The 24232-nt window shown below is 47.8% G+C and overlaps 1 protein-coding gene, 1 long non-coding RNA gene and 1 pseudogene across 2 annotated transcripts; 1 reads left to right on the forward strand and 2 right to left on the reverse strand.

Moving 5' to 3' along the window:
• Positions 1 to 5895: 5895 nt before the first annotated feature.
• LOC144126508 (U2 spliceosomal RNA) lies at positions 5896 to 6034 on the forward strand (annotated as a pseudogene).
• Positions 6035 to 19355: 13321 nt separating this feature from the next.
• LOC144123877 (uncharacterized) lies at positions 19356 to 20362 on the reverse strand. Its single transcript, XM_077656600.1, has one exon. The coding sequence runs from the start codon at positions 20328 to 20330 to the stop codon at positions 19356 to 19358; it is 975 nt and encodes a 324-aa protein (XP_077512726.1). The 5' UTR covers positions 20331 to 20362.
• A 669-nt stretch (positions 20363 to 21031) lies between these two features.
• Positions 21032 to 23094, reverse strand: LOC144123127 (uncharacterized). Its single transcript, XR_013313012.1, has 3 exons — positions 22894 to 23094; positions 21240 to 21314; positions 21032 to 21157 (listed from the first exon to the last, which is right to left on the reverse strand). It is a non-coding gene; the product is annotated as an uncharacterized LOC144123127 (long non-coding RNA).
• Positions 23095 to 24232: the final 1138 nt, after the last annotated feature.

Genomic DNA, 24232 nt, shown 5'->3' on the forward strand with positions numbered 1-24232 from the left:
TGCCAATGGTATAAACGTGGTATTCAAAAGTAAAATGTTTAAAACTAAACCTTGTGGCACTTTTCTATTTGAGGTATATTGCTGATTTCTTGCCCATTGAGCCAGACAGAGAACGTCTTGTCCTTAATAAAGTTACGTACTACCTTGGTGACCTGCAGAGAAGACCCACATCTTCCACGGTCTCGAAGATCTTAGCATGTGACATGTTTTCATTTGCCTTCGCCACTTTCGTAGCTTCCACAGTGCACACAAGGGTCCTATAAGGAGACGCAAGAGGGCCTCTTCAACCAGTATAGCCAAACTAGTTTCTGTGCCTAAGCTTGATAGGAACTGCGAGTTTGTCGTGCACGGTATTTTTTCTCATTTCCAACCGCCATGATAGGTGCACAGCAATTATCTTTAAATAGATTTTACACATTGTAAATGTCAGCAAGATGGGCGAAAATTATAATGCGCTTGTGGGATGTCTTGTAGCTTTTGGTATTGGCAACACGACTGCTTGTTTCCAGTCTAGTGGAATTTCCTCTCCTTTCCAAACCACATTATTTTGTTACATCCAGAAGGCCATTATTAGTGTCTCCTTCTCAGTTCTTAAGGTCTTCCTGAGGAAAATAGCCTTGAATGGCTGTAGTTCTCCCACTTGTTTCTTCTGCAGCAGCTAATAACTCCAGTTTAGTTAATGTTGATGCCATCCCCACCTTGCCAACTGTGTCCTTTGTCAGTGGTGTTCTGGAGATTGTTCAAGTTTAGGGGAGAAAAGGACTGCTGAGTGAGCTGTTAACTCCTCTGACGTGAGCTGTAAGGTGAACCAAGTACTCTCAGCGTGATCTTTTTAGTTTCTTGTCCTCTTTTTATGCCTCTTAAAGTATTGTTGGTTGTTCCTGTTCTCAAACCACACAAACCATTTTCCCACCTCTTACCAGCCAGTTGTTTATTCGACGGCGTTGCCTGATTCAAGAGTTTGTTGATGGCTCTCTTTCCTTGGATATCCTCAGGATGTCGACGAGGCTGTATCTCCGCTGTTTTCAGCGTGTCGAAAGTTGTCGAAGGTGAAGTAGAGTGTATGATGTATATTAGGAGAAAAGCTGGGAGCGTTGCGCTGCCTTGAAGTACTTGACACCCTGATGGGTGAACGGACGTACAAGCCGTGCGGTGTCATTGTGTTCTAAGGAAAGCTATACAGCTACAGCTTTCACGGAAGCTTACGGAAGGGAGCAGGACAAATTTTTGTTTGGCGCTTATGTGAAAACTGTACAGCTTTGCTTCCTCGTTATGCGACGCGCGCTCGCAATTTCTTGAAGCGCTAGGTGAAAGGAAGATCAATTTAAAAATCACAGTGATAAATACGCGGAAGCTTCCAGAATATGTCTCGTATGCAATACCCTGCAGCATAGAATGAATGCTCAGTGTGCTGTGCTGTGCTACCACGCGAACTCACCAAGCATTGTCAATAAACGTTTTTGTGCGCGTTGGTGATATTGTGCACTGTTTACTGACATCCAGGTGAAGAGTCCGTCCACCGGACTGAGTAACATAAAAACATAAATAAGCGCACTGCGTAAGCGAAAATGTAGCCGAGTATAAATACGCGCCCTGCGTAAGAAAAATGAAGGCGTTAAACGCTTTCCAAACATTCAAACCTAGCACAGTAGTGACTTTGCTGAATGATGCAGGATGTGTCTTGCGGCAACGTTAGGCCCGCCGTTGGTAAACTTCCCACGGCGCAATAACTCAAATTCTTGTATTGCCATTCTTGTAAGCGCTCACCGCGTAAGTGCTCTCTCTGGACGCCGCCAATTTAATTTTGTAGTGATCGTATGCGCGAACGTAGTCATGGGCAACGTGACCATTTCTTTGAAGGGTAGGCAGGTCAAAACTTTATTGAGGAGCATTATGAATAAGTTACTGCCTAGGGTTGTTCTGGATCTTGATCCCGCGTGGTGCCCAACAGTCCATGACGTTCGGCGACCTGTCCAGCCCACTCTACCAACCGCCTTTGTGAGGCCGTTACGGAGCGGGAGACCGCGATCTTCTAACCGTCTTTGTCCGTGAGGTTCCAGCGAGATGGTGGTTGGAATTCTCGGCGGAGATATAAAATATGGTAATAGTTGACTTTCGGAGCCCCACAAAGAGAGCATTCGGGTCGGTATTGGCCTGGGTGGATAAGGGCTAACAAAGCCGATGAAGGGAATGTGCGAGCCTGGAGTTGTCTTGAGGTAGTTCGTTGTTTTTTTCGAGAGGGGGATGTGTGGTGGGGGATAGATTAGTCTTTGCTCCCTGTATTGGTGGGTTATTTCATGATAGGTGACGGGCCGGTCCCTAGCACTACCTCGGTCTACGGTGTGCCCTGCTCAGTTGACGTACGCTCGAGAAAAAGAGTGGGCTACTTAGTTTCCGGGGTTACCTGCGTGGGCTGGCACCCAAACAATTTGAACTGGTCGGGGTTCTGCGGAGCAAGAATTGAGAATTTTTCGGGTGGTAGAATGAATCTGTCGAGGTGGAAAATTCGTGATTGCTGTTTTAGAGCCACTAAGAATGAGTGTGGCAGTGGAGGAGGAAATGGCAAGCGCTATGGCTGTTCCTATCCGCCGCGGGGGCTCAGTGGTTAGGGCGCTCAGCTACTGATCCGGAGTTACCGGGTTCGAACCCGACTGCGGCGGCTGTGTTTTTATGGAGGCAAAACAAAGGGCCTATTTTGATTTCCGCTTTGCGGACTCGTAGGAAAGCTGCTATATAGATAGGTGTGCGAGACCCGACTCCTAGATTGTATAAGGTGTCCAGTATGGCTGTGTGTTGGACATTGCCAGACTCCTTGGTGAGGTCCAAGGCCAGCAATGCTGGAGTGGGTTTGCATAGTCAGTGATGTAGGATTTCTTCTGAGATCTGAAGCATTACGTCTTGTGCTGATAGGTTGCTCCAGAATGCCAGCATTGTGTGAGAAAGAGCTCTTTTGTTGGCATGTAATTTTGCAGTCTGTTCAGGACTATGTGCTCGAATAGCTTTCCCAAGCATGAGGTGAGGGAGATTGGCCTGAGGTTTAACAGCTCCAGCGGTTTTCCGGGATTCGGAAAGAAAGTGACCCTCGTGTTGGTCCACTCGGAGGGAAGAGTACCTTCCTTGCAGTGCTCGTTGAAAATTTCTGTTAGGTTTTAATGAAGTTCTAGTCTAAATCTTGTATCGTTTTGTTTATAATCCTGTCTGCACCTGGCGCAGACGTGGTGCGACGTTTGAGCATTGCTGCTCCAACCTTCCACGTTGTTATATCCATGTCGAGCTCGGGGTTTTCTACGCCCAAGTAGAAAGGAAGGGCTAATTAGGGAGTGGTTATGAGGTACCTGTCTGAGATTCTGGATCAGGGCATCATCATCCGTACCTATTCTGTGAATGAGGCGCGTTACATTACACTGTTGGGTGCTCTTCGTGTTGTGGGGTTCCAAGAGGCCGCGTTGAAATTCCCATGTGTCTCTTATGCCTAAGTGTCCCTCCATGCGTTTGCAGAGCTGACCCCATTGCTGCCGGGTTAGTTGTGCCACGTGTGCCTCTATTTCTTTGATCAAGACTGATATCCTTACCTTGAGTGAACTGTTGTGTTTGTTACGAAGCCATCGTTTCTGCAGGCCGGGGTGAGCCTCCCACATGTGAAGGAGTCTGCTGTCGATCGCGTCTGATTCCCGATTGTTCGGGATCTCAGATGTCGCTGTAGAGACGTCCTTTGGAAGTTCTGCCACCCGTCTCGCAAGGTGTTTGATTTGGGTGTGGGCGTCGTTCTGGAAGTTGCGAACGTTGTCCCAGTCTGTGATCTGCAAAGTGTGATATGTGATTTGTAGACTTTTGCTCGTTTAGTTTATATGTGCAACTACTAAATGTATTTCTCGCTTAATTAGTATGCGAGTACGGCGCTTGCTTGAAAAAAAAATTAAACAAATAAAATGTCACCTGACAGAATATTGAAGCGTGGGTAGGCGCAGTGCATGTACCGACTTGGATGGGCGAATACACTGCAGGCCTGTGCGGCCCTGTGATTTCCCTAGAGACGCCCTTGGGGGTTTGTGCACACCCTGTGTTTTCCTAAAGGGATCTGTTTAATTTGCAAGAAATACTTTTGTGCACACCAAGCTGATTTTTGTCATCTTTGTTATGAGTGCTGGAGTCTTAAACTTTGCTAGTCCTACGCAATGCACGAACAACACAAATAAAAAATAAAGTTTACTGCACTTATTCTTTACCCTCAACGCCCTAAACTTCTAGAAATTTAGGCCGCCCCTCTTATTAAACTTCCTGGGGCAATCCCTGATATTGACTCTACTTCGGTTGCCTGCAGTGGCGCATCTTCGCCTTCAAGTCGCTTTATCTCGGCGTCGGGGCCAAATACAATTGGATTCTTTACTCTCAGTATCGCGTAATACGAGCTGGATCTTTGAGGACGCAGCGCGTCTATTCGTGGTCTCATGCCTCCTCCAAAGGTTGTACTTCTACGAGGCCTGATATCTGATGATAGCTAATGAAATCTGATATCTTATGATACCTGATGACAAAGACACGCGGAGGCTTGCGGTCGCACATTCATTTCCCTGACTCCGCGTGTGCTCCTCTGCAGACGCAAGGCACCGTTATTTCCGAATTCTGCTATGTTGTTACTAACGTTTCCAATAAAAGATGGTCTCTGGCCGGGAATGAAGATTTTCAGTGATGGTCATGCCGGTTTTTTTCTCTTCCTGCAATGTAAAAGACCCGCAGACCAAGTGGTTGGCCTTTCAACGTGTACAGCTGCAAATCGACTGCCGTGTACATGAAGAGGGCTGTAAAAGGAACGAAAAGAGAGCGGCAAGGGAATCTCGAACGATTTCAGCGTAAGGAGGGGCAACAGGATTCAGGCATAGAGAGGAAGAGGTGAACTGACCGTTGCGTGGACGAAGGTAAAATTGGTGAATTTCTTGGTTACCAATAAATGCAGAAAAAATTTGGAATGGTCTCCGGACGGGCTGCGGCTAAAAAGACGCTTGAAGAGTTCTGTGTACAGTTCGTTGCAGCAGCGCTTTCACCCGTGACTAAAGGCTATGGCGGCTTCGTTAGGTGAGGATGCATGCGACTTCATTTGGAAATTTTGCCCGCTTTGGTGATGTGCGAGTGAGAGAGAAACATCAAGAATAAAAACTGATTTCACAGTATACTGAGTGCTTTGAGCCTGGCTATGTTTATTAAAGGGCAATTATTTAGTTGGTTCTTAAAAGCTTAAAGGACAAAATGTATGGTAGTTTCTACGGCTCTGAACTGCGTAGAATTAGCAGTTGCATCTGCAAAGCAAAAGAAACGCTGACTTCGTACTCTTTGCGCCGTAAGTTAGTTTTGCTGATTTAAGTACTCGACTGCATTCTGACGACCACTAGCCGTTCCGCCCCGAGCCGTGCCGTCACCATTTCGCATTACGTCGTTGAGGACTTTTGCGGGCGCCTGGGAACCGTGGCATACAGCCCCACTTCACCACACATTCTGTAGAGACGAAGCTGTCCTGTACTGGCAGCTGCAGGCAGACACCTGCCCATCGCCCAGAAAATGACATGCAAATCACTCCATCGACTCAAACTCGAATTAACAGCTGTTGCAGTGCCCCCCACCCTTGCTTACACTATACAACATGGTCTGGGAACGCGCGAGATGCCCCTAACCGCCCATCCCCTCAACCACTAGAGACTCGTGAAACACTAGCTGTTTTTCCCATTGCCCGGCCACCAGCTTCTGCTGACTGCTATGCGCGGAAGGTCACAACCAGGGCTGGGCTTTTGAGACAGAAGAACACTCTCGATGACGGAAATGCCCTGTAAGAAAGTTTCCTCTCTCTCCTAATCGACCACGGGTTTTCTGCTATTTAAGCGGGGTGCCGTGGCAGTGGCGCGAATGTCCGGACCCCGTAGAGTATCTGTTACGGGTCTAATTGGACTTATTTTTGGAAATGTGGCGGAATGTTTGAAGTATGCTTCACTCCCGCCACCGGTTGACCCGGTATTGCACTGCATCCGGGATCGGCCTTGTCTTTAGCGCGTCTTTACTATCCTGTCTTTCTATCCCATCTTTCAACTCTCCTACTTTCTGCACGTGGTAGCGATTGTGGCTCAGCTTGAGCCAGTGAGCAGGCCTGTACACTTTCCTTTTCTTTCTTCCTGGCAACAACAACAGACAGGCTGTGCCGTCGCTGAGCGAGCTTGTACACTGGTTGCGGCACCCGTGACGTACATTAAAAGAAACTCTAGAATTCACCTTTAAGGTTTCCTGTAGACTATTCATTTCAATAAGTATTACGCGAAACGAGTGAAGGGAACAGAATTCCTTGTGGAGCTAAGGGCTGTCTCTTCGACAAGCGCAAAAGAGGAAGACGGGGAGCAAGTAAGCCGAAATCGAGATTGAAGAGAAGTTTATTTACCACGGGCCTGGAAGGGACTGGTATCCCTCGCAAAAACAAAGGCACAGAACGGTGACTAATGTCGCCCAACCTAAACTAATGACATGCTTTGGCGACTAGCGGCAATTATACTTATGCAAAAATGCACGTTGGCATGAAATGCACAAATACAAAAGCCATTAAAGTCCAAAAGAGTTCAAAGGAGGGTCCATACGCGCGGGGGGGAAGCACGCGGGGCATGCACGCACAACACACCACGCACAATCGCCGCAGACAAGGAGCGCACAGCACACTCAGTATGGCAAGAGCTGCACGGTGACGCTGCCCCTGCTTGTGTTGATGAACCGGGTGCTCCACCGGCGCAGGAATTCTTCCTCCTCGAGGGTGACCCAGTCTAAGCACGCCTGTTCGAACAGGTGCGTTCTCACTCTCAGCAACAATGGGAACATGGCCCGCTGAGGTCGACCCTGCAAGGAAGCCACGCCTCTCTGCCACCACAAAACAAACGCACCCACACAGAGCAGAAGCCGCACAAACGACTCGCGTGGCCGGGTGCGGTAGTTCAAGGAGACAAAAAACATACGCGACATGAGCCGCCAAAACGTTCTAGCAACCACGCACTCAAACATGGCATGCTGTAGGGTTTTAGTGTTGCCACACTGAGGACACCACGAAGAAGGGGCGACGCCTCACGCTGCGACACGGACTCCCGTGGGCAAGACCCTCCAGCCTCGCAGCCAGCCAAAGTCACGAACGTCTGGTGGAAGAGTGCTAGACGTCAAATCTCGCCACCGCACCCGCCTGCTCCGTTCGAGCTGTTCTGGAGTAGCCTCGTGGTTAGCGAGGAGCTCGCAAACACGGGAGGCCTGTGTCTTAGTGACGTCGACCTCGGGCAGAGCGGCTGTGAGAGACTCGGCCGCCCGACAGACATACCTAAAGAATCTCGGCTGCTGTTCGGCTGAAGGACCTGTTACCTGACCAAGAAAAAAAGGCGCCGCGACGTCCCAAGAAGGTAGGCGAGAAGTCCCCTCCCCGGGTAGTCGGTGATGTTGACCAGGTCGCGGACGCCTCGGACAGCTAGAACACTGCACATTGTGCGTAAATCGGGCAAGCTGAACCCGCCCATGCGCGTGTGAAGGCGGAGGAGCGCGCGAGCGACGGTCTCCGTCTTTCCCGCCCAGAAAAAAGCGCCACAAAGTGTGGCCAAACGACGCCTGATTGTGCGCGGCGGACAGGCGACGCGAGCTGCGTAGAAGAGTGGCGCGCACACAGATTATCTAATTATAAAAGCGCGCTCAGACAGCGACAAGCGAAAACACGCTGCCAATGCGAGACGTCGCTCTGCGGCCGTTTTTAACTGCGACCACGACTCGCGAGCTACCTCTCCTGAGGAGAGGAACACGACGCCAAGAACCTTAACCGCCGAGACCCACTCAACGTCGCCCAGCAGGTCTGACGTAAAGGCGAAAAAGCGCAGAGCTTTTCTCTTGCCCCTGTTAAGCAGGGCGCTGGACAGCTCGCTGTAACACGCAAAAAGCCGTGAGAACGCTGCGTAGCTGTCCTCGTCCCGCAAAAACAGGGACACGTCGTCAGCGTACGCGGACACCTTCACCTGACCTTGGCCAGGCAAAGGGAACCCGCGCACCGATGGACACTCAGCTACGCGCCGCAGGAATGGGTCTAAACACAACACGAAAAGCAAAGGCGACATGGGACAACCCTGTCGTATGCCGCGCTCGATATTGAAGCGGTCGCTCAACGAGCCGTTAAAAAGCAACCGAGCTGTAAGGCCGGAATACAGCTGCGCTAACCGCGCCACGAACTCGGACGGAAAGCCGAAAGCCCCGAGAACTCCAAAAAGGTAGCGGTGCTCAACTCGGTCGAAGGCTTTAGCCTGATCAAGTGAGACGAAACAACCCGGTATTCCCGTTCTGGAGGTGAACGTGAACAAGTCACGCGTTAGTGCGAGAGACGAGAACACCGATCGTCCGGGCACACTGCATGTCTGTGCAGGGCTTATGAGCTCCGCTAAAACCGTACTCAACCTTTTAGCCAACAGTGACGCCACAATCTTGTAATCTGCATTAAGCAGTGTGATCGGGCGCCACGCCTGCGGGTCAGATGGGCTCCCGCCAGGCTTAAGGATGAGCACAATACGGCTCTCTCTGAAGGACTCCGGCCTCTCGCCGTCCCTGACGAAGGCGTTCACCATCTGGAGAAGGTGTTTCTCCAGAACGGTGTAAAACCGCGCATAAAAGCTGATGGGAATGCCGTCAGGGCCTGGAGCTGAAGCAGCGTTCATGCCTTTAATTGTGGCAAAGAGTTCCTCTGAGCTCACCGGAGCGCCGAGCTGTGTGCAGACATCGCTCGGCACCTGCGGCTGCTGGCCGAAAAAACTGCGTAAAGCGACCGCGAAGGAGGCGGCGTCCCACCGTCCGGCCTCAGAAACAAACGGCTGTGAGAAGTGATGCCTAAAAACGGCAGAGATGATAGCCGCGCTGCTGCTCCTGGAACCGTCCGGCAAAACGACCTCCTCCACGCGAACCTGTCGTGTCTCATCAAGACTACCTGCGCGCACCTGCCGCAGCACTGTTGGATCTGACACAGGTCTACGCTGCACTAGTGCCTGACTTGCGGCTCGCGAGGACTGGCGTAGAAGCATGTGGTAGCGCGCTTTTAAAAGGGCGAGGTAATCGCTCATGGCAAAGATAAGCGGCGCGCCGCGCTGCACAATGCGAGTACGGTGGTGGTGGTAGTGGTTTTATTAAAAATAATAGTAAAAAGGAATGAAAAGATTTTTGCTAGCCCCGGCATCTGCCATCGATACTGAAGCACCTGAGCTGGGGCAGCGGAAATAAAGGACAGCAGGCAGAATGGAGAAATGAAATTAAAGAGGTGAGGGAACAGGAATAGAGGACAGGGGGAGAAGTAGTATGTACAAACTATTTACACAATAAGAAATGTGTCCAGGTTGTGCGCGTGATTAGTTCATTTTAGAGGAATTAAATCACACACGCGCACAGCACTGTGTAGGTTACAACTGGAGTGGGGCGTCCAGTTATTAATCGTTCAAGGTAGAACTCGCGGAGCGTTCGGTCACTGCGTGTAACTACCTGACGGAGAACAGACGGGACGTCAAGCCCGTGTGTTCGAGGAATGCACAGAGGCTCACCAAAGTTCGCTCACGAGTGCGCGCACTGCCCTGCGGCCACAATAGCGTCTTGATGGAGTCTGGTAATATGCCCTGCGCCCTATAGGCCGCGAGCATATTGCGACGAGCATCGGCGAACGCGGAGCAGCGAAGGAGCAGATTTTCTAGTGTTTCCACTGCACCGCATCCGTCACACACATCACTCGTCGCGATTCCGTGACGCACCCGTCGTTCCCCGGGTCACACGCAGCCAATGCGCGCGCGGAGGATCATTGCACGTTGTGACCGTGTAAGTGCGCGACATCCGGCGACACTGTCGATGCGCTCACCTCCCGCGATGCGTGGGTCGGGGTGCTGCTTTCGGAGATGGTCGTGAATGGCCGCACGCACGTCCTCCAGCGCAAGGGGCAGATCGCTGGCAGGTAGTTCAAATTCAAATTCAAATTTATTTGCCACCATGGTACAGGTGATGGCGGGGACCCGTAGTAAAAGCTGCCGTTTGACAGCTTGACAAGGCCACGGGCCCCCACTTTGACAGCAATACAGTAAAGAAATAAAGAAAATACAATACAATACAATAAAGAAAATACAGGAAATACAGATAACAAAAAAAATACATATAGCAGAGCTGTTTATCCGGTTACAGTAGTCAGCATAAAATCAACAGCATTGTCCTGGCTGGAAAGAAAACTTACAATGATGGTGAAATAAAGAAGAATTAGGTAGACAAATCACAGAAAAAAAGGTTAGGTGTAGTGTAAAAAAAAAATACTCGAACAGTTTGTGGCGTGTTGTGTTTTGGAGATCAATATCGTTTTGTGCGAGTTTGTTAAGAAGTCGTGGTAGTTTATTTTCTAATGTTTGATTACCATAGAACGTTCTGTATGTTTTTACGTTCCATTGTGCTATATTTCTTGTGCTGTACATTGCATCTCGTTTTTCTAAACCAGCTAATTTTGATAGAAAAGATATGTTCTTTAACACCTCGTTTTTCACACACTTGCTCAGACGATAGTCATAAAGCTTAGTAATTGGTAGTAAGTTATACTTTAAGAAAAGTGCGGCCGTATGGTAGGTATGCGAAACATTTTCAACAATTCTTAGAAATTTTTTCTGTAACAAGTGTAGTTTCTGAAGATTGCCTGCTGTTGTTGCACCCCTGGTTAAATGCCAATAGCTGAAATGAGATTGTATCAATGAATTATATAGCATTAGCATTACATTTCGCGGCAGTATCTCACGGTTCTTGTAAAGAAGACCAATAATACGTGAACATTTATTTGTTACAAAGCTAACATGATCATCCCATGACATTCTTTCATTAAATAATATACCTAATGTTTTAAATGAAGGCACAACTTCTAAGGGTACGGACTGCAGGAATATGTTCTTAGTGAGACAGACCTTCTTGTTTCTACCTCTGAAAACAACGACTTTAGTCTTTGCTGTGTTAATCCGCAACGCATTTCTGCTACTCCAGTTTTCTATTTGCTTCAGTGCATTGTTTGCAGTATCTGTGAGTTCAGCTGCATTATCTCCGGCAAGAAAAATACTGGTGTCATCAGCATAGATGATAAATTTAACGAATGGAGTTGCATGTACAATGTCATTGATGTAAAGATTAAACAGAAATGGACCCAAAATGCTACCTTGTGGAACGCCACAGCCTACAGATTGCATATCTGAGAGGAGACCATTTATTGCCACTGCCTGTTTGCGATCCATGAGGTATGACTGCACAAGCGACAGTGCATGGCCGCGGAAGCCACAACGCTCAAGTTTACGAAGAAGTATTGTATGGTTTAATAAGTCGAATGCCTTCGAAAAATCAAGAAAAATACCAATGACTATCCTATTATGTTCGAGTTCGTTCAATATATATTCTCTTTGATCTAACAGTGCAAGTTCAGTAGAGCGGTGCTTACGGAAGCCATACTGAGCTGCTGTTATAATTTTGTGTTTTTCTTCAAACTGCAAAAAGTTTCTAAGTATTACTTTTTCTAGTAGCTTAGAAAACACGGGTAAGATAGATATTGGCCTGTAATTCCCGAGCTGGTTTTTATCACCCTTTTTAAAGATAACTGTTACACATGCAATCTGCATTTTACGAGGAAATACAGCGGTACTGACACAAAGGTTTAAGATATGCGTGATGTATGGTAAAATAAGGTCAAAAATATACCGTATAGGCTTTATCTGGAGGCCATCAATATCAATGGATGTGCTATTGTTTAGTTCGTGGAAGGCTGCCGTTACATCTGCTTCTTCAACCGGTTTGAGAAATACAGTGTCGCCTATATGAACAACATCACTGAGATTGTTATGCGGGACTTGATTTCTAGAAGCGCAAACAAAGTGCGTATTAAACGTATCTGCTAATTCTTTTCCAGTTATACTTACACCATCAATATTTAGCATATTTAATTCACCTGATTTGCTATTTTTCCCCAAAATTGCGTTTAGCCGCTTCCACATAATGTCGACACGACCACAAGTTGACGTGAATTGATTTGTGTAATAGGCGTTTCTGGCTTTCTTGAGCTCAGTATTCAAGCGGTTTCGATATTTTTTAAACGCTGTCAGATCACATTCAGCTCTCGATTTAATAAACTTATGGTATAGGATGTTCTTTGTGTTTATCTTTGCCACCAACTCCGGTGTGATCCATGGTTTGCGACTGTGACGCCTTTGTTTTTTTGCTAATATTGGGAAACAGGCCTCGTAAATCGGCTTCAGAATGCCTAAGAATGCCTCGTAAGCATTATTGGCGTCATTTTCTAAAAGGACAGGCCTCCAGTTGTTCTTTTCTACCGAGTTTCTAAATGTGGACAGTGTTTTTTCAGATATAAGTTGGAAAGAATATGTTGAACTACGTTTCTTTTTAGACATGTTTTTAACACACATAAATATTGGCAAGTGATCGCTGATGTCAGAAATTATTACTCCAGATGTGATCATACTAGGGTCATGGTTAGTGATAAACAAATCGATCAGCGATGAAGACGTGATCGTAACACGCGTTGGCATTTTGATTGCATTCAGAAGTCCATGTGTTCTAAGCAATAAATCTAAACTCATTTGGGATGCATCAACCGATAACATATTAATGTTTAGGTCACCACCAAGGACAATGTTTAAATGCTGACTGGTTCCAAATGTAATCAGGCTTTCAAGAAAATTCAAGAATATGGCTACGCAACCCTTTGGTGGACGATAGCACACTGCAAAAATAGTGTTGTTCAAACACATTGTTAAGATTTCATATTCTTTCACAGAAACTGTGAATCGCTCTAATATTTCAGGCCGCCACTTCTTTTTAAATGATATGGATACGCCACCACCAATACCAGCGTAACGATTCAGAAAAAATGTCTCATAACCAGGAATTCGAAAGACATCATAATCACTTGTAGACCAAGTTTCGCTGATCATGATAGCGTCAATGGGAACATTTAGTTGTTGAAAGAAAGTGTCGAAATATGCTTCTTTACGTCTGACAGATCGAGCATTGATATGAAGACATTTGAATGACGTCTGGAAAACCGGGCCAAGGTAATCTTTGAAGTTCTCTGGGAGTAGATAATTCTTTTCTGTTACAGTCTGCATTTTTGGCAGGAAACAAATAAAAATTCGAAATCAATTCTCCCTTCTTATTGCAGCTTGCCAAGGTCGCAAGAGTGCTGCACTAGCTTTGCTGACGCGCCATCAGTCTTTCTTATCAGAATCTTACCGTTGCTGTGCCAGACATACTTGTACTGATTTGTTTTCGCCCATTCTTTCACTTCCCTCAGCAGTTCTCGATTTCGCCTGGTCAGGTTTTCCAACATGTGAACATTGGCACCCGCAGTGGTCAACTCCCGCCTGTTAGCCCACCATTTGTCCCTCATGCTCTGTCTCGTGAAACGGCAGATGATGCCAGGCACTTTGTCACGCTTTGCCGGCAATCGATGAATTGCCGTGATGTCATGTTCTGATAGCTGGGGCAATTCACTTTCACCAGCTAGAGCATTAAGTTTTGACAAAAGATTTTCGCCTTCCGTTTGTGGTATGCCATGAATTTCTAAGTTCAGTTTCCGGTTGCGCCACTCGAGGTCATCAAGTTGGACACTGAGCGATTCAAGCTGTTCTTTGTTCATTTCTGTTTTTGCGAGCCTAGTCTGGATTGCTTTAATATCTCGCTCATTTTGTTCTGTGCGCGTCATCAGGTCTGTCATCTGTTCGGACATAAACTGCACCGATTGCTCAATCCCATCGACAGTTTCTTTCAATGGCAACAGGACATCAAGTTTTCGGTTAATTTCCTGAAGTACGACCAACATATCTTCTACAGTCAACGGTGCTTTTTCTTTCTCATCCTGGTTAACATGTGGGGTTTGTAGCCTACATTTCGGGCATTTCCATTTCTGGTAGGTTGATTTCTTAGATTTTATTGTTGCCTCCGATACTCCTGCGCAGCTTCCTACATGGTACGAAAGCTTACATGTCATGCAAGATATACTCTCTTTGGTTTCCAAAATTTCTTGTTCACACTCAACACACTCCATACTGACAGAAACAAGGTTCGCTCCTTTGGCAGCAGCAGTGGCAGCAACACAATAACACCCCCCTCAAAAAAAGCCACTAACCTGTAACAGTATGCAGGAGCATTTAGGCAAACGCTCTTCCGAACACTGGTGTGCAGCGGTCGCGAGGTCGTCAGCTTCTTCGTTGCCGGCGATGCCGCAGTGACCGGGCACCCACTGTGCACGCACGGCACAACCTCTCTGCGCGAGGCGCTCGATGCGCGAGCGAATTTCTCGCACTAGTGGGGTACCGCGGCGGTTAGATTGCAGGCGGCTGAGGGCGGCGCGGGAGTCGCACAGCAGAGCACTCCTGGGCGGCGGAGGGCCGAGGGTGAGCAGCAGGTCCAGCCCGAGCCGGATCCCTATCAACTCCGCCGTGGTGGAGGAGCCCAAGAAGGCTGCGTGTTGCTGGCTGTGCAGTCGCAGGGCGGGGATGGTGGCCGCCGCAGCTAGGGAGCAGCTGTCGCGGGCCACTGAGCCGTCGGTGTACACGAGGAGATGGTCCTGGAGCTCCTCTTGTATGACGGCTCTGGCCAGCTGCTGCACAGCGCAGAGAGGTGTGCTCCGCTTTCCCGCGATGCCGACGATCTCTCGCTGAGCGCGGGTGCGAGCGCATACGCTGCAGCAGCGAGCCGCCGTCCGGTGCGCGGTGAAGCCGGTCGATGTGATTCAGTGCCCTGCACGCTGCTTGGAGCTCAAGGGGCCACGCTCCTGCCTCGGCCAACGTTGCGGCGCACTGCGAGTTTTTGGGCAGGCCTAGGCACACGCGCAGGGACTTGCGGTGCTGAAGCTCGAGCTTCTTCCAGCACGGCTTGCGCACCGCGACGAGCGGCAGCGCATAGAGCACCGCCCCTAAAGCTGCGGCATTGTATAGACGCTTTACAGCACCGTTTCATGGGGGCTGCCATGTTTGATCACGTGATCATGCCGCCATTACACGCCTTTTAACCATTCGCCACCTGCCTCGTCGCGATGGCTGCTGCGTCTGCTGGGTCAGTTCTCAGAGCCAATGTTTCGGCAGATGCATTCGGGAAGAAATGGGAAGACGATACTAGGCTTTGGCCAAAGCTTCAACGGACATGTAAGTACCTGAAATTAATCACTTGACGCATGAAAACTTGATCGCGCTTCATATCGCGGAGAACCACTCGGCTTTCGTCTCCGTCTCTTCGAAGTAACGAATGGATCGCTTCAGCGCTTGTTTCCAGTCTCTTTGTTGTTCTCGTCTAAAGTGGCCAGGTTAAAATCCGCGTTTGGCAGCGCAGGTCGTTGTCTTAGAGGGCAGTAAATGACCGTAAACATCGCTCCAAAGCGTTCACATGCGCACCGTAACCGTTTGTTTACAACCGGTCACGAGCGGGTGCCTGTTATCCAGCGGCGCTTCGGAAACCTACAGTATTTCTTCTTGTTTGTTGAACATATAAAGGCGACAAATTAAATACATACGTGTGGGCGTGTGCGAGTGCCGGCGAGAAGTCGAGTGACTGGGCATTTGCATTTTGACGTTGCATTTGCAATGTTAACGTTGTATTCTGACGCTGTATTGCCAACGATAGATGAATTACCCTGCTAGCGATGTCTGACCACAGTTCAACCGTTCGGACTCTGCTGCTGTGAAATCTTAATCTTAGCGTTGCGCGCATGATAGTCACGCGCGCCTGTAACTAGAACATGACACTGATGTGCAGAATGATCGACAGTGTTGCACTTCGTGACTAACAGCTTCGCGACCGCTAACCTAGATATGGCACTCGGGCGCACTTACTTTTGTTGGTTTTTCTGCCAGTACGACGTGTATGACTTTAGATCGTAGTGACGAGGTCAGTTTTTGTTTTTCAAGTTTGGGCATACGGAAGCGACTCCAGCCCCTTAATTAGCTGTTCTGCTCCAAAAAATTAAGTCGTTAAATGTATCACTGGTTACATTCTTGGTATCTGATTTATGTTGTGCCCTGCATTAATTTGGCTTTTTTGTTTTCCAGTTGTGTACGAGTACATGATCAACGCACTGGACACGGATGGAAACCCGGCACATAATTACCGAGGGTTTGCCGAAGGGTTGAACCTTCTGGACAGTGGCCACGTTGGCACTGCATTGTGCAAACGTGACTCCGAGAACTGCAGCATTAAGGCTGAGATAAGGTCGACACAGTCAGTTGGACAGGTGTACACCACTCAGGTCAACTTTGGAACCACTTTTTCTGCTGCTTGCAGCTGCAAGGCAGGCCGTAGTGAACGCTGCAGCCATGTCTGTGCTCTTTTAATGAAAATTGTTGAGGCGACGAGCATGGGGCTGACAGGTACCTCATGCACTGACAAAGCATGTATGTGGAATGCGTCCACCGCACAAAATGTGACTCCTGGCACGATGGCGGAATTGTATGACCACCAAGAGAAGCCAAGTCAGATGTTAGAGTTTCTGACTCATGACATGATGGAGGCCCACTTTGCCAAAGGCCCCTTAAATATTGACAAGCTGCAAGGAACACTGCTGCACTCTGTTTTAAAACCAAAAGATGAAGCCAGGAGTAAAACGGGCAATGCACGTAAGGAAGATGTTCACTTTCACTTCAAGTGATAATTCAGCTTAAAAGTAAAGCAAGCAATTGTGGAGCTGTTGTGCCTTTTATATATGCATGCTACTGTTGGTTATTACGTCCAGAGGCATGCATGGCACTGTAATTGCTATGATGTTTTCTTATATAAATTCTTGGTTTCCAACCTTCCTGTGCCAGTAGAAGTGTTCATAGCTTGCCTTGTGTGAACGCTGAGTAAACCCATTTTTTTCCATCACCAACTCATGAAATAATGGAGTGTGTATCTCTTTACGTACGCAGGCTCATCACAGCCACACGGCTTCCATAACAGCCAGCTTACGTGCAAGCCATGTAAAGAGTTCTACACTAACCACGTACTGGTTACCATCAGCAGTGCAGCCGAACTGTTGAAGCTTCAGCAGGGAGGCAAGGCTTGGTTTGAACAGAGACATCTGCGCATCACAGCAAGTGAAGCAAGGTCGATCCCAGTCAAGGCAGCCCCAGATAAATGGGTTAAAACACACATGAACCCCAGCATTGCCGGTAATGCAAGTACATGGTAAGGAAACAAACTGGAGATGGTGAACATCTGATACTCTGAATTTTGTTCATTTAAAGCGGGATGTTTTCAACGGAACAAAAAATCATTGCAATGCACAGACCCCAAACTTACTAATATTGCTGTCACTTAAAGAACTGAGCGCCTTTTTGGCCTGTTGTGCAGTAAAATGCCTTTTGCGATCACTGGAGAATCACTCTTTATTGAATGCAATGTTAAAGCAGTCGCAGCAGAATGAATTAACTGCAGAACACTTTGTTGTGGCACTGCATGCAGAAGCGGTCTTTTGTTTGCTAACATCATGCTTGTTGTGCAGATCAGCTACCAATAAGCTGCAGAGGAAACTCGGACAAAAGCTACAGCGTAATATTTCTCGTTATTTGTGCAATTTTGTCTGCAACTGTATACTAGCCTTCTACACCTAGTGGTGTAGGCAGGAAAATTTTGCTTTTCTTGGGCCGCCCACCTAACAGTGTAGCGGTTCACCCACCAAAGCAATGCTATTACTGGAATCAGTACATTTAATTGCCTTTCTTTAATTGCCTTTCTTTAGTTAACTACTTACTTCCTGCAAAAAGTTTCAAGTAGTTTCCAAGCCCAAGCAGGTAATGCAGAAGTAAGACTTTTTCACTCATTAGTTGATACATGAAGTTTGAAATAAGTGTGTACTTAATTGCCATAGACCCTGTGTTGTCGTCAGTTCTTTTTCTGATGTCAACAAAGCATACACTTATTTCAAAGTAATGCAGACATGATCACAGGATTTTCAAATACTCTGCTGAAATTTAGCCCTGGGAGCTCTCCATATCCGAATAGTTGAATCAAGACTGGTGATAAGCAGTATCTTGGTGCAGATAATTATCTTTTCTGCATGCTGTATCTACAGAAGGGTCCCATGGTCGAGCAGCATTATAGTGATAAAATAGCATAAGGTCACATTGAGTGATGTGTGATGTTTTTCTCCTGTGAAGGTATGGATCACAGTCTGAGCCCAAAGCACGTGCCTGGTACGAAAAAACAAAGCAGACTCGTGTTGAAGAATGTGGACTCGTCGTCCATCCTGCAACACCGTGGCTAGGAGCTAGCCCTGATGGCTTTGTACCAGAACTGGACCTGCTGGTCGAGATAAAGTGCCCCCCTCCACAAACACTGCAGAAACATGGCAGCCTGGAAGCGCTCTTCAGGAGCGGCAGGTATGATGTTGGGTACAAAGATGACGTGCTTCATCTTCGTAAGGGTGGAAAAAACAAATATTACACACAGGTGCAGTTGCAGCTGTTTCGCTGTGAGAAAAAACAGTGCGATTTCATAATTTGGTCACCCAATGAAGCGCACATAGTTCAGGTGTCTCGTGATGAGGAATTTCTGAAAATGCATGTTCCAAGTTTGGAGAACTTTTATTTTTCACACTTGCTCCCTGTGCTTGCAGACAGTAAGCGGTAAAGTAGCCGTGTATATTCTGTAAAATACAGAGTTGAAATAAAAGAATGCTCACACAATATGTACAGCCACTGACTTCTTTTTCTGAGTAGCCAAGTTCCTGTCCCCTCCGCGGCTTAACATTTACACACAAGTAGTAAACATTACATGTTGCTTATAGTGGAAATCAGTTCCCAGCAATCGCAATACAGTGAGGAAGGAGTATGCACTAGCAATCTGAGCAACCATAAACAGCCAAGCTCCTAAGCTTTGCAGTAGTGAAAACTATATTCGATTTCATACATCAGGCGAGACACTGTCAAAGCTAGCGCACTTGCTTGCGCTGCCTACATCCACGATCAAAAAGTACTACGTTCCTTGTCATAAGCGAGAAATAATTTTTTTGCCTGCAGGCTATTTATGTGATGATATGTCGGGAGCTTTATTACATGTGCTCTTATTGCTGACATCACGCTGTCGCTTTCTAGTGCCTTTGGCCAATCGGTCACAAAACAAGCGTGGAGTAACACGCCTCTGTTTGTTTTTTCATGTGGGTTACTCCCTACTTTTCACAGCGTTGCACCTGATGTAAAAAACCGAGTATAGTTTTGTCAATCTCAATAGGTTTGGAGTAAATGTAGTGCAAAACAAACCACATTATACAGCCCAAAGGTAAACTTCATAGAACTTTTAGGACAGCACACAAGTCATTTGCCCTTCCTAAAAACAGTTTAGCACAATGTCTCTTTGATTAGGGGTGGCTGGAGGTTGCAGAGACCGGCTACAACTACAAGGATGTCATCAACCAGTGGTTTTTTGGCAAAAAAGCTCGATGGGAGCCCTTTTAGCAGTCTAAAGCACTTTATCCGCCTTATCGAACGCTCAACATGGATCCGTAGCCTGGCCAGGCGACGTGATTCCACAAGCTCTGGGCGGCTAATCTGAGACCGACCTTTCGAAAAGCTCGGAAGCATCAGCTTAACTCCTGCAGGAAGGAGGTCACTTATGGTGAAGCCCCGGTCAGCGAGGATTGTGTCACCTGGTGCCAAGAACTTCAAAAACCCACTGTGCTGGGTTATGAAACGGTCACTTGCACGACCACCGTATGGCTTTGAAACAAACATTACAAAGCCACACGGTGCGATTGCATGCAGGACCTTTGAAGTATTGTGAGACTTATATCGGCTATATGTCCTGTTCCTGCGTTTCAGGTTGCCTGGCCGCTCAATAAATATCTCAAAGCAGTTGATGATGCATGTTGAAAGCTCGTACCTGTTAAAGCTGTCTGGAATTGATGCTTTGATTGTGTCCCTGGCAAGCCAGAAAACAAGGTACTGCCGAGCAAATTTGGCAAGCCCTGACGAAATAGTACAGAAAATGCGACTGACTGCAGCAGTTGATATCGCAAAACGAAAGCTCAGGTCGTGAACAAGGAGACCCAGCCGCAGCCTCATCAGCGTCAGTAGCACCTGATCCTCAAAGGGCAATTCGAAGGGTGTTTTCATTGTGCTTGCAAGGGCTCTCACCAGCTCGTCAAATAAGTTTTTTGAGAGCCCTGTGAAAAATTTGAATGTGTGAGGCTGCAAGGTGGAGCAAACAGTAAATGCTGTCTGGCACGCTGCTTCAGTTGAGCGCTGAGGTGATGAGGCTGCACAGTATGTGTGGTCCTCGTCTCCTTTCATGTCAACTTGGACAGCCTGTTCCATCTTCTTCACAGTCTTGCACCTGCAGCCGCAGGTCTGACACCCTGCTGCAGTCCTTTCTCTATTACTCCTGCAAAATAAATGGCACTGATTATTAAGTAAGTATCACACTACTGCGCTATTGCCAGAGCACATAAACCCTTTCTAACAATTTTCAGTACACTGAAAATGAAATGTGCTAGCTAGCTAGCAAAACTGCATGAGACATGCCTTAAAATAATTTCGAAGGACGCTATCAGCAGAATAGGAGCGCATGCAAACAACCTAACATGACTCTGATTGAGAGGGCTACTTCCATGCAACATTACTGACACTTAAGCATTCTCCAATTTACACTACAACCCTTACAGACCTTTTCTGTATTTATTCAAAGCTGTAGTTCACAGTACAGTCTTGTCCCATGGTGACGCGTATGTGTGGAACATATAATTATTAATGTAATAGTGGATGCATAAGGTGGCAAGTGCTTCAGTTAGTAACCATTCAGTCTGCACACACTTAGTGTCAACAGTGTTTTTTCTTCTCGAGTCCCCGTCTGTTCACGCGCTGATCATTTAGAGCCCACTAGAATTCTTCGGCCGACACAAAAGTACAGGCAAGGCCCAATGACAAGCACCAATTACAATCCCTGCATCATACCTTGCTGGCCTCAGGTACGTGGCAGTAGGACGAGTGTAATCTGTTTCTGACAAGCTTTCTTCATCCTCTTGTGTAGGGGAATGTTGTATGCTCGTATTATGTGATGTTGACGCCCCAGTTGAACTCGTCTCAACCATAGATGCGATGACCAAGCGGTGCTTCAGCACTCTTCTCCCCTTGTGACGGACAGTCTAGTGTTTGGTGAAAGAAAAAAATAATTCAGTTCTTGTGCTGTAGAAAGATCTAAACAGAACTAGAGTGAATAATACTTACAGATGTTCCAAGATGCAGTGTTGGGTATGGGTTATTTGGTGTTGGGCGGCCGTCAATGAAATGAATGGAGCACACCTGCAGGATAAATGGGTTTGAAAGGCTCATTGGTATTTGCAATGTGCAAACTAGGTCTCACACCAGAAAACAGGCATGATCTAAAGGTGCACCTGGCCTCTTGACTCACTAGTGTGCACAAACTGTAACGGGACCACAAGCGCTTCTCCTTAATGTTCCTTAACGCCCCTGCTCATAACATGATAGCAGCATTTCAAGGTGATGCGAATGTTAACTACATATACAGTATGGTGGAGCTGCCATAAAAAGAATGTAAACCAAAAAGGCTCCTGCCTGCACCACTGACGTATAACAGGCTTAATCCAATTGTAAAATAAATGAAAAGGCACGAAGGCAAGACATCATTTTGCCACCCGTAGGCACTACAATGGCAGTGATATGATTCCTCAAGCAGCCTTCTCTAGCTAGTGCGCAATCGTTTGAAGGGATTTCCTGAGGTAAACATGATGCACGCATGGCAATGCGTTTATCCTACAAGCAGTTCACAATTCTGTCAGCCTCGCACATAAAACCACGTTATGAACCACGCTTACTATGCGCGCTGAAACAGCTCGAGGTCTCAAATCAGGGACTCCAGAACTTTTTTGAGTGGGGGGGGGTAATTGAATTCGTGCTTATTTCGTTATTTATTCATTTAATGCTCATTTTCATATAAAATTTTATATTTATTATTATTTTATTTTTCATTCTGGAACATTTTTAGGGGAGGGGGCAAGACTTCAAGCCTATTTTGTTACTTATTTATTTAATGCTAATTTACATAATAAATTTTATATTTTTAATATTTCTTTTACTTTTCAATGTTGAAAAGTTGATGCAAATTGTCACATTGTGGTGACGACACTCCAGCAGTCAGGAAGGCAACGAAAAGGCTTCCAAAAGAAACTGTTTAAGGGGCTGTCTCGCGCCCACTAAGAATAACTGAATGCTAGTTTAGGTTACTCATATACGAAATGCTTTAGAACTGGCTACGAAGCCAAGTAGCTCAGCTCCATCGTGCTTTGCATTAAGAGTCATAGAACTGAAGTGCTTCAATTGTTATAAACCTGACCCAAGTGCAAGCACTTGGAGACTGTGGGTGGGGGGCTGCCCCCTGTTCCGGGGTCCCTGTCTCAAGTTGTATTTGGTTGTAAGTGATCAGCTTCACTGTGAGCGCAGGACTGCGACGTCACTTTTAATCCCTTGTCTCGCATGGACCGCGATCGAGGATGGGACAACCAGACAGCACGGCAGCCTGAAGGGAAGTGCTTTATTCCGAATATTGTCCGCGATGACTCTGCACCTTGGAGTGGAATTAAACAGTAGCACAGCACGGCTGCATGCAATACACGGATCGGCGGTGAGCGCTGCCCGCTCGCATTGCTGCGCGGTGCATACTCGACAGTGACGATATGTGTAGGAGCGTAACACGTTCTTTTCCGTTCCCAATTCAGCCTCGGGAGATCCTGTCTTATCGCCGCACATCTTAACATGTTATCTGCAACGCCACCTCGATCGCTACACAGGCAGATGCAACTGACAACGCCGTCACGGTTTCGTCTGCAGAACAGCTTGTAATGCGGTAATGTTGCGCACTTACCCTCGCAGCCTTTCCAGGATTGAAATCTTTTCTTTGTAGGTTGGCTATCCAGCGCTGGCGGACGAGTTTGTTGCGTTCGCCCGCCGGAAAACAGTGCATGGCGAACGGGCGCAAACAGGGGCAGTCCTTGTGGAGTTCGGGACCGTGAAGCTCGCAGACTGACTCATCCCACACCTTTAAGTCTCTATCGCAATTTTTGCAATCAACAACGCAACAGGTCTTACCTCTGCCTTTCCACATATTGCTTCTCAGATCACATACGGCAGTCATCCGCGATATCACCAATGCAACGACTGCTGCGACTTAGGAGGTGCATAATGGCGCCGAGAGCGTCGGTTGCCTGTGGCGACATCTGTTGTGAAGTGGAAGAACTGCGCCCTGTAAACGGTCTATAGACGCAGCGCGGCTTGCTGGGAGATGCCCTGGCCTCGAGCGGTGAGCTTGTGCACGGCGGCGGTGATCCTCTTCATCTGCAGACAGGCCTTGGTCGCCGCGGGGCGGAAGAAAAGGCGGCAGTCGATGTCCAGGCCAAGGTACCGCACCGATTTACGCCAAGGAATCGGAGTCCCGTCCAGTGACAGTGGCGCAAGTTGCGCGCGCGAGCGCGAAACGCAGGTCATGGCCACCGATTTGTCCGCACTCAGCGACAGACCAAGGCCGCGCAAGCTGGCATCGATTGCGGTCAGGGCTCCCTGAAGGCACCCCCGCACGCGGAACGCCTCGCCCGGTGGTCCCCGGCACCACAGAGCTATGTCGTCTGCATATATGGACATGTACAGTACTCACGGATTGAAATAGGACATTCGGAGCGCGTGGCCGTCGCTTCATGGAGCGCCGCCCGTAGACGCTCATGGAACCAAGGTGGTGCATTGTGGTATGGCGCGAGAGGGAGAACATCTACAAAGCAGAATTGTTCCTTCCAGTAGCCAATGAGCCGGCCTGTGGTTTACCACATGCCTGCGTGGCACTGCAAGGCTAGCGCTCCGAATGTCCTATTTCAATCCGTGAGTACTGTACACATGGTGTCGCCCGCTCGTGGGGAGGGAGGCCGGCACCACCGACATGGCCACATTAAACAGAAATGGTGATAGGACAGAGTCCTGCGGCAGGCCCATGTCGACCGGGCGAGGCTTGGAGAGCTTACCCCCTACTCGTACGCGCATGGTGCGCCCGCTCAGGAAGCCATGAACGTATCGCAAAAGGCGCCCGCTCACACCGGCCCCCTCAAGCACCGCGAGAATTGGTGCGCGGTGAACGTTGTCAAAAGCGCTCGAGACGTCCAGTAGCAGCAGCAGCGAAACCTGGCCTGCTGCCCTGGCATGCTCCAGCGCTGTAACAA

The sequence above is a fragment of the Amblyomma americanum genome, chromosome 3, assembly GCF_052857255.1.
Source record: "Amblyomma americanum isolate KBUSLIRL-KWMA chromosome 3, ASM5285725v1, whole genome shotgun sequence".
Lineage (NCBI taxonomy): Eukaryota > Metazoa > Arthropoda > Arachnida > Ixodida > Ixodidae > Amblyomma > Amblyomma americanum.

What these genes read in the sequence shown, in the direction of transcription:
- LOC144123877 (XM_077656600.1), bottom strand. Translation starts at nt 20,330, where the DNA reads ATGGAACAGGCTGTCCAAGTTGACATGAAAGGAGACGAGGACCACACA.